The sequence below is a fragment of the Pelmatolapia mariae genome, linkage group LG3_W, assembly GCF_036321145.2.
Source record: "Pelmatolapia mariae isolate MD_Pm_ZW linkage group LG3_W, Pm_UMD_F_2, whole genome shotgun sequence".
Taxonomy (NCBI): Eukaryota; Metazoa; Chordata; class Actinopteri; order Cichliformes; family Cichlidae; genus Pelmatolapia; species Pelmatolapia mariae.
The window spans coordinates 71,314,427-71,324,236 of NC_086229.1; the positions used below are offsets into that span (position 1 = coordinate 71,314,427).

The 9,810-nt window shown below is 39.6% G+C and overlaps 1 protein-coding gene across 1 annotated transcript in view; it reads left to right on the forward strand.

The window, feature by feature from the left end:
* Positions 1-4,882, forward strand: part of LOC134624772 (tyrosine-protein kinase-like otk) — a 44,677-nt gene extending 39,795 nt beyond the window's left edge. The window contains exon 7 of the mRNA XM_063469816.1: positions 4,582-4,882. Coding sequence (XP_063325886.1) covers positions 4,582-4,598 — 17 coding nt within the window. The 3' untranslated portion in view covers positions 4,599-4,882. The remainder of the gene's footprint in view (positions 1-4,581) is intronic.
* The last annotated feature ends 4,928 nt before the right edge of the window (positions 4,883-9,810 follow it).

The window sequence follows — 9,810 nt, forward strand, 5'->3', positions numbered from 1 at the left end:
ACATGTTTGTCCAGTACATCCTACAGATGCTTGATTGGATTCAGCCAAGTCAACAACAAGACTTGTTGTGCTCCTCAAACTATTCCTGAACCAATAAAACTGGGGTTATTAACCTGCTGAAAGAGACCACAGCCATCAGGGCGTACTGTGTCTATGAAAGGGTCTGTATGGTCTGCATCGATGCTTAGGATGGTGCTACGGGTCAAAGTAACCCCCACATGGATGGCAGGACCAAAGGTTTCCCAGCAGAACATTGCCCAAAGCATCACTGACTCTGATGGCTTGCCTTCTTCCCATTGTGCATCCTGGTACCAGGTGTTTCCCAGGAAAGTGACAAACACACACCCGGCCAGCTACATGATGTAAAAGAAGACCTCCTTCCACTGCTCTGTTGTCCAGTTACACTAAAATGACATATAATGGAAGTACTTTTATACAATGATTTGGGATACTCAGATAAATTACTATGTTAAGCATTTTGACCTACATATCCCATTTGTGTTGAACTATATACAAAGGTTAAGTTTACATTTGCATCATAATAGGGATAGCTCAGTAGGTAGAGTGGTCGCCCCATGACCGGAAGGTCGGGGGTTTGAATCCACTGAATGGCTACCCTGAGGTACCCTTGAGCAAGGTGCCGTCCCTACACACTGCTCCCCGGGCGCCTGCTTAGTGGCTGCCCACTGCTTCACTGAGTGAATGGGTCAAATGCAGAGAAAAACAAGTAATTTCCCCACGGGGTTCAATAAAGTATAAATTATTATTATAATTAAACTACTTATGCATCAACACCTGTTCAGCTGTTGTTTTGCAATCTAACAATTTGTGCTAATAGACAACTTTAACAGTTTTATGTTTCATTTCAACAGCTTTATAGCTTAAATGATTTGTAGCATGCAACAGGTTAGCAGCAATTATTTATGAACTACGGCTCATTTTGACCTCACAAAGTGCTGGAAGTTGTAGAAATTCCTAATTAGCAAGATTTAAGTTCTATTTTTGGTCAGAGAAATGTCAAGCAAGACTAATTATCTCTTACTGTAAAGCGGACATAACATGCATTACTTCTGACTCTATGAACTCAACTCAGCCATAAACCTGTCAAAGGTGACTGTAATGAAGATCTACAATAAGGTCTGGGAAGAATGCCCAGAAAGTTATGCAACACAAGCATTAAGAATCAATATCCTAAACTTTCTGCTTTTCTCTTGGTTTCTTCTCTATCTCTGTTTCACTTTGTCGTTATGTTCATTTGTTTCAGCTGGTTCCTCATGTGTTCCCACTTCCCTCATTAGCCTCTTTTGTGTATTCAGTCTACGTTTTTTCATTCAGTCTTTGTCAGATCATCTGTTGTTTTCCATGCCATGCTCCTAGGTTTCCATGTTCCATGTCTAGGTTATTTATGCCCAAGATTATCTATGTCCATGTTAGGGTCTTTCATGTTGTGCTTTAGTTCACCCAGTTTAGGTTTGAGTTTCGCCCTTGCCCTTTTTGTTTGTAGTTTTTTGCCAGACCTCAATAAACAGCTCACTTTTTTAATTATATATTACTATTCTACACTGTAAAATGTAATATTGTGTTTAATTAAAAATATTAAATAGGCTGAACTCAATTTTTATCAATTAGTTATTAGAACTCGATTTAAATAAGTTACCAGTACTTTTTTATGCAAAAACGCCGATAAACTCAATTTATTTGAGTTGTCTTAACTTAGAAAAACTAAGTAAGCTGGAAGTTTTGCTTCTCAGTGCGGAAGGATGAAAGATGTGTTTTGAAAATGCCACGTGACTACCGTCCTCCTCCCTCGCGGATCAGTCCGCATGTTCATGGTGCCAGCATTTGTTATGGAATATGTTGAGCAAACCTGGAGAAGCGTCAGCTCAAGATATTATTGTTGTCATTGCTGTGGATGTTTACCTGATACACTGACTTGGTGAGTAAATGTTTACTCTTATTCAAACTGATTTGTGGTTTCTCTTAGTTTAGCACCAGGTTTATAATCTTGCTAGCTAGTTAGTGTTAGCCTAGCGTTGCTGCTGCCGCTGGGCTCATGTTACTTAAAAATTAACACCACAGCCTTAAAAACGTTATATAAAACTATGTCTGTGAAATTTTCTGTTGATTGTTTGAAATAAAAAAGTGAGATAAGAGCCCAGACAAAATTCTTCGGGAGGTGCAACCGTTAGGGGTGGGGTAGGGTGGGGTGTGGGGGGTATTTTCAATCCATAGCCATAACTAACTAACTAACTAACTATATATCATGTTTAACCTGAGTAGCAAAAGACCGCAGGGGGGTTGAAAACAATACGCCAGGAGTTAGCTGTGCTCGTGGACTCTATCAAGCCTTGACCTCCTGGTCAGCTATCGCGCTGGTGGATAACAGAGCTCTCCGAAAACGTGGAAGCACTTTTGCAAATATGTGATATTTTGATAAATTAAGTAGATATTTGAGCATTACATAGCTACATTCTCGCCTGAAAATATCTTAAAAGGTTATTTTGTGACCTAGAAAGAGTAATCTGGGGAAAAGGAGGATCGCATTTGTCGGCTGCGGTTGTCGGAGCCTGTTCGTACTTGTAAGCGCGGCAATGGCGGAGAAGCGCCGCTAAAAAACTTATTACTTTTTCTGGGTCACAAAATAAACTTTTAAGATATTTTCAGGCTAGAATGTAGCTGTGTAAATTTCAAATATCTGCTCGATTTATCAAGACATCACATATTTGCAAAAATGCTCCGACGTTTTCGGAGACGTCCATTTTTTTTCATGCTTTGTGGCAGCTTTTGGACATCTGTGGCATCTATTAATGTCAAATCTAGCCTTAATTTAACATCATAAGCAAACTCTATGTTACAATGATTGCACAGCCATTAAGGATCAAATCAGTTTCTGAAAAATGTTCTGTTTTTTCTCCCTCTGCTTGCTTCTTACTGTCTTTGAGGTCGATCGGGACCAGCACTCCTGTTGTTGGACAGAAAGACATCAACTCAGTGGTAAGTATTTTGGTTTTCCAATATATTAGCAACTGTCAGTGACATTTATTTAATCATACTTTAGATCAGCCTGTTTTACTTATTGTTTTATTTGTGCTTTGGTTTGGGGAAGTTGTTTCTTTGCTGATCTTTTCCTGTCTTCTGTTATTAGACTTGAGATATGACTGCACTATGCTGTTGCTGGTGACTCCAGTTAATTCTTGTAGAGTATAGGGATATTTTGCTGCTATTATTTGCTGCTATTTTTATAATCATCATTACCATTCCATTAATAACACTATTGCTATTGCATTCAGATGTTCAAACATATTGGTATCATATTAGTCTTTATTACAGGTTCAGTGAGAACCACGTTAAACTGTTGAGTTGAATCTATAATCCTAAATGCTTTTGTATGACTTCAGTGTGTAAGAGACTGAGTTGCAGGCTGACAGGAAACGCCATGCTTTGCAAAAGTGAAACCGAAAGCAGAGTCTGAGTGCAAGGATTTTGAGCAGGTTACGAACAATCAGGTTATTCTTTAGTATCTTTTATGTATCTATATCTTTTGATTAAGCTTTTAGTAGAGGTTCTTGATTAAAACATGTATTCGATATATTACACATATAGTTTCAGTTGTGTACGTGCTGGCCTTCTGTCTAGTGGAAAGGTTACAAGTCTTAGCTGAAGAGGTGAGAGGTGAAAGAGAGTGCAGCAAAAGGTTGACACATATACACACACCCACACACACAGTAGATAGACTCAGTTATATAGGTGAAAGTTTAATCATATTATGCTTGTAACTGCAAGTTGTGTCTGCGAAAGAATAGTTTGTGCAGAACGTGTCCCTGATGTTCCAGACGATAAGCGAGCGTCCGGCAGTGACAGGAAGCACCTGGCTTCGAGGCGAAGAGAATGTTCTTTTTAAACTGTGTCACAAGTTGTCAACAGAACATTTGTGGTTTTGAAACTGATGCATGTACTGACGTAGAGAGGGCGTCATTAAAATACCTCCATGATATAAAAGCATTGCTGTGTCATTGCTGGGTGGAGATCTGATGCTGTCTGTGTACAGATTACATCTCCCCACGCTGCGTGTGTTCATTAAAAATCATCGTTTGACTCCACCCGGCCGGACAAGTGTTGTTATTTGGATTTCCTGTATATCTCTCCTTAACTTCTGAATCTTAACATTCTACAAGACATGCTGTGTAAGTAAACAAACAACAACAGTTTGGTCTGCATTTCTTGAAAGATCACATCCCCCAAACTTAGTTTAGAGGGTCTACACTGTATATAGTGAAGTCTGCAAGTTTTCTAACAGCAAAATTCGTTTTGTGCCCAAATCATTTTGCACATCATTAGAATGAAAGTTATTGGTCATGTTTGCATAGCCCTTTTTAAAATGATGCTTTCATGACATTATTGTGTGTTGGTTGGTGGTCAGGGCTATCCAGACTGACAATTGGGACATTGAATGTCACCTCTCTCGTGGGGAGGGAGCCTGAGATTGTCTGAATTGGAGTCTGTTTTATACCAAATGCAGAAAAAATGTTTTAAGAAAGCAATTGAGTTCATGTTCCAAAAAATATGATTGTTTGCTTGCAGGACACCAGGAGAGATGAGTCCTCCGTCACAGATGGTGTGGTCAGTGAAGATGGTCGCCTGCAGGTTCAAGCTCATTGCATCTCCAGCCCACATCCACTGCCACTGTACTTAAGGGAAGTTAAAGACTTTCTTCTGCACTTACATTTGGATCACCTCGATCCATGACAGTCATTCAGGCAGTAATGCCTGGACTGGACACAAGCCATCCTTAAAATAATACAACATCAACTCAGTGTTGGAATGAAAAACAAATGTGTTGTTTAAATTAGAGACTGCACTTGTGACAGAACAATAAATATTTTATCTTGATTATATAAGTAATATAAGTACAAAACAAACTTGTGGTAGGCCTAAACTTATTTTCAGAATAATTACATCTGAGACTTTGTTTCATTGTAAGATTATAACAGTGACGGCAATATAATTGTTTGTTGGTCAGCAGAACAGTGTCCAGTATGTTGGCTGTTATACTTTGTTGTGTTTGAAAATAAAAGTTGGGCTCATTTTAACATCATTACAAAAAGTGTTGTTAATTATTTTTAATCATATTCAGGTTACCACAAATTGTTTTTTCATTTAGTTGAACTTGAAATGTTTGTCAGTAGGTAAACAATTAGTATTGTACAGTCAGAAATATCAAGTTATTCTTAATACTGCAGACTTGCAATGTATGAGTTGTCCTAACAGTCATCTTAAGTAAGCTTTACTTAGTTTTTTTGAGGCAACGAGTTTCCATAATTTTTTTGAGTTCTGGGAACTAACAAGGCTGTACAGGGTACTCAAAATGAGTAAGTTGCCCTAACTTGGTCATCTTACGTAAACTTGATCCAATTTTTTTGACTTCTGGGAACAAATGAGCTTGTACAGAGTACTCAAAATAAATAAGTTGTCCTAATTTAGTCATTTTTAGCTAAGCTTTACTCAATTTTTTTGAGGCAACGAGTTTCCTTATTTTTTTTGAGTTCTGGGAACTAATTAGATTTTACAGTGAACAACTCTGGGTAACCCAAAAGTTGAAAAGAATTTTGTGAGGGCTTTCACAACGTTCTTTGCCTTTAATGTACGTAATGGGATTGCCTCTGGAAAATGAGTGGCAGCGCACATTACCATTAATATGTACTGGTGGCCAGATTTTGTTTTTGGCAACGGGCCCACACAGTCCAACAGAACTCTTTCAAACGGCTCGCTCAGCGCTGGAATCGGGTGAAGAGGCGCTGGTGGAATCAGTTTATTTGGCTTTCCCACTACCTGGCATGTATGACATGATCGACAATATTTCACCACATCCGATTTTAGGCCAGGCCAAAAGAAGTTATGTAGTACACGGTGATATGTCTTTTTGACCCCAAGATGTCCGGCCAAGCTGGCATCATGCGTGAGACTGAGAATCTGGGGTCTATATTCCTTTGGCACCAGAACCTGATTTACCCTATGTAAATCAGTTGAGTCAGGAGACCAAGATCACAACAGCACACCATTCTCAAGGAAATATTTTACTGGAGCTTTAGATCCCTCTCTGTCCACAACAGAGGAAAAACAAGGCACCAGCGAAGGATCGCCCTGCTGTGCTTTGATCATCATTTCTCTGGTCATGTTCCAGCTCTGATTAATGTCTGCAGAAATCATTTCAGGAACGTCACATTTTGACAATTTTACAGAATCAACGGGTAACACAAAAGAGTTGTCTTCATCAAGCGTAGCCATAAACGACCCCGACAAATCCACAATCTCACCCATTTTACGAGCCTCGCACGTGTAATTGCGCATGCAGGAAACACCTCTGAAGCGGGGGAGCCTGAATCAGCAGCCAGGGCAGGAACATCAACACCCAGATAGCAAGGAGACATTGAACAGATGTTGATTTTCCATCTGAACCATCAGAATTGTCAGGATTGAAATGTCAACGCAAAACCAATGTTGAAACAACATTGAAATACTGATGAAACCTGACACTGACATTGAAATAACATTGATTCACTATTGTTCTGTCATCGTTGATTGTTGATCTATTTATAGTTGACAGGTGACAACAATCACGTTGAAAAACCATCGATTTATGGTTGAGCGGGAAATTAAAGCTGCTACAACTTGGACTATTCCATAGCACCCCTCTCACAGTGGTACATCCCATCAGGCAGCAGGAAATTCTATTTAAGCTCAGCAGAGTTGACCGGACATTTTGTCAGAACACCGGAGACGACAGTTTCTGCACGGCGCTCTCGGCTGTATCAGGTAAGAATGTAAAAATTTAGTTATTCGTTATTTGAAGGTCGACGTAAGTATGATATCAATAAAGCTAACTTAAACAGAAGGAGAAAAGTATAAATTTCACAGACAACACCAACGCTGAACAAAGAAAACATTTTCATGACATACATTCATGTCTTTCCGTTATAAAGCTACAAGGGTGCTTTTCTTAGCCCTGCGGTCGGCTTGCCCACCGTGTACCCCGACTCTCGCTCTATGGCTGCTGTATGCAGAGTTAAATCCCTCAAACGATTTACAAATGTATGCAATATGATCCAGAAACGTAAAGTTGCCTCTACGCATGTGTACAATGCTTGTGTTAAATTTGAAGATTTGACCGCACCCACTCCCGTTTATAAACACGTGAAAGAGTCATCTGAGACTGAATGATCACGTGACATGCCCACGTGATTTTCCGTGACTTTAATAATGAATGTTCCCTACCTGGAACTTATCTTGAATGTCATGTTTTTCCTCTTTTTATTGACATTGTGTTTTTTTGTTTTTCTTTTTGTTTGTTTCTTTTTTCATTTTCTCATTTCAGTTGCTGGGTCTGAAGTGCTTCTCCAAGCACGACATCCCAGTGTACTTCAGACCCAGGAACACACTCAGACAAAAACTGGTTCACCCGAAAGACCAAACTCCAAAACACAGACTTAACAACGTGGTGTATGTTGTACAGTGCAGCGAGGAATGCCCAGACCTCTACATTGGAGAGAACAAACAACCACTTCACAAGCGCATGGCACAACATAGAAGAGCCACCTCCAAGGGACAAGACTCAGCAGTCCATCTGCATCTTAAGGATAAAGGTCACTCTTTCGAGGATGCCAATGTTCACATTTTGGACAGAGAGGACAGATGGTTTGAAAGAGGAGTGAAAGAGGTCATCTATGTCCACTGTGAGCAACCATCTTTGAACAGAGGCGGTGGTTTACGACACCAACTGTCTGCCATCTATAATCCAGTTTTGAGTTCCCTCCCCAGACGCCTTAATGCCCACTCACATCCTGGGCCATCTGACCTCAGGAATTCACATGACAAAGTGGGGCCAGGTTTCACAATGAGCTCACCTGAAACCCTGGCTGATTAGGTCCCACACCCGCTTTCACACCTTGGCTCATGTGATTAGAGGATCACCAGGGGGTCCTTTGTCCCTCTTTGGGGGGAAACTCCCACTGGGTTTAAATCTGGGACTCTCGGTCATTTGACCTTAGAACTGAAGAAGCTTCTCGGATGAGAGGTGAAACGTCTTCAAGCAACTCAAAGAAGTCCAGACGCTTTTCTTTGCAAACTCCTTTGACTGTAACCATGAATGTTTAACTCTGTATTTACTGAGTGTTGTTCACTGTGAGCTGGACTGTGTGTTTGTGGTCTGTGGTTAACTGTAGCTAACAGCTCTGCAGTCGCCCAGCATCCTGTTTCTGATAGAAAGAAATCAAACAGTAAACTCTGCACACAGACCACGAGTCTACAGATAAAACTCTAATACTTTTTTTTACCAGTCATATGTTGAATTGTATTATATATACAGTATTTGCTGTTTTTTTTGTTTTTTTTTTTTAATTCCCTTCGCTGATTCATATTCAATAATCACACCACATTTCAAATTCCATTTATGTGTCCATATTTAAAATTTAAATCTAACATTGTTCTAAGTTAATAATTTGGTAGTTTCTGTAACATCCTGACATGTCAATCAGAAACATTCATCCTGCTGATAAAAGCTCAGTCTCTTCCTCCTGTATCAGGTCTGATTCATTCAGTGAATCTAAATTCCACTTCTTGAACATTATCAGTTTCTATACGATGAGCTGTTATTCCTGCACTGATGTCCTCTGTGTGTGTTTGTTGTGCAGACAGTGATCCAGCTACAGTCCACTAAGCAGAGAGAACTGAAGACGTCACTTGTGGAAAAATCATCATCAAAGACAAGAAGAAGAAATCAAATCTGAGAGGTACAGCGGCTCTTCTTCTGTCTCTGTCACGGTTCAATGAGGCTTTGCTTTAAGCTACATGCTAATACTAACACGCTAAGATATTAGCATTCTCCTCAAATATTACGAACACGTTTGCCTTCAATATACAATTACTGACCAAGTGTTTGTGTCAGACACTTTGTTTATTTATTGAACACATAAGTAGCTCCTAGATAATGAAACTCAAGCACCACCATCAGGACAAACCTATAATTTAGGATAAATGTATCTTTAAAAGTTTGCATTTAAATCTTTTCAAAATTACTGACAACATTAATGACCACAAGTGGATGAACCCTATTGTGTTTTGGTGATGACATGACCTTTTTTTTAGCACTGCCATCAGGTCACACTTTCAATTTTAGATGTAATGTATCTTCAAAATCTTTCATCCATGTTTTTTTATTTTACGTGCCCATCCATGTGCTTTAGAATGAATCCTGTTTTCTTGTGACCCTGGACCCTTTGTCGTGTCACCACGACATCACTTTCACTCACCCCTCCTCTTTTCTTATCCAGGCTTGAGATCGGCAATGGCAGAGCTTTTTTGTTTGTTTTTGTTTTATGTGTGTGTTTGTGGTGAAATTCGACCATTTGTGAAACAGAAAATATGACAAAGATAATAAATATATAAGAATATGTAACAGTTCTTGTCCAACAGTTAAGTTTTTTGTACACATCCTCTGATGTGCAGAAAGTGTGTGAATGCTCCTTGCAGACGTATTTTTTCCATTGTGCTAGTCTTAGAATCATTTATTTTGGGACAAACCTGCACCTTCCATATTTCCTGCCCATGGTTTTTACCATTGGAGAAGTTGGGCTGTTTGTATTTGTCTGTTCGTCCCTCAGAATAGCTGCAACAGTGCTTGATGCTCTCAGAAGGCACCCTCTTCTCTCAATATGAGGTTTCACCAGAGTATTACCAAGCTGCTCCAGGAAAATCATCCTCGACTCTGTTTGTGCATCGTGCTGAACAGCAGGACATTTTTCCTTTTCTTGAGCC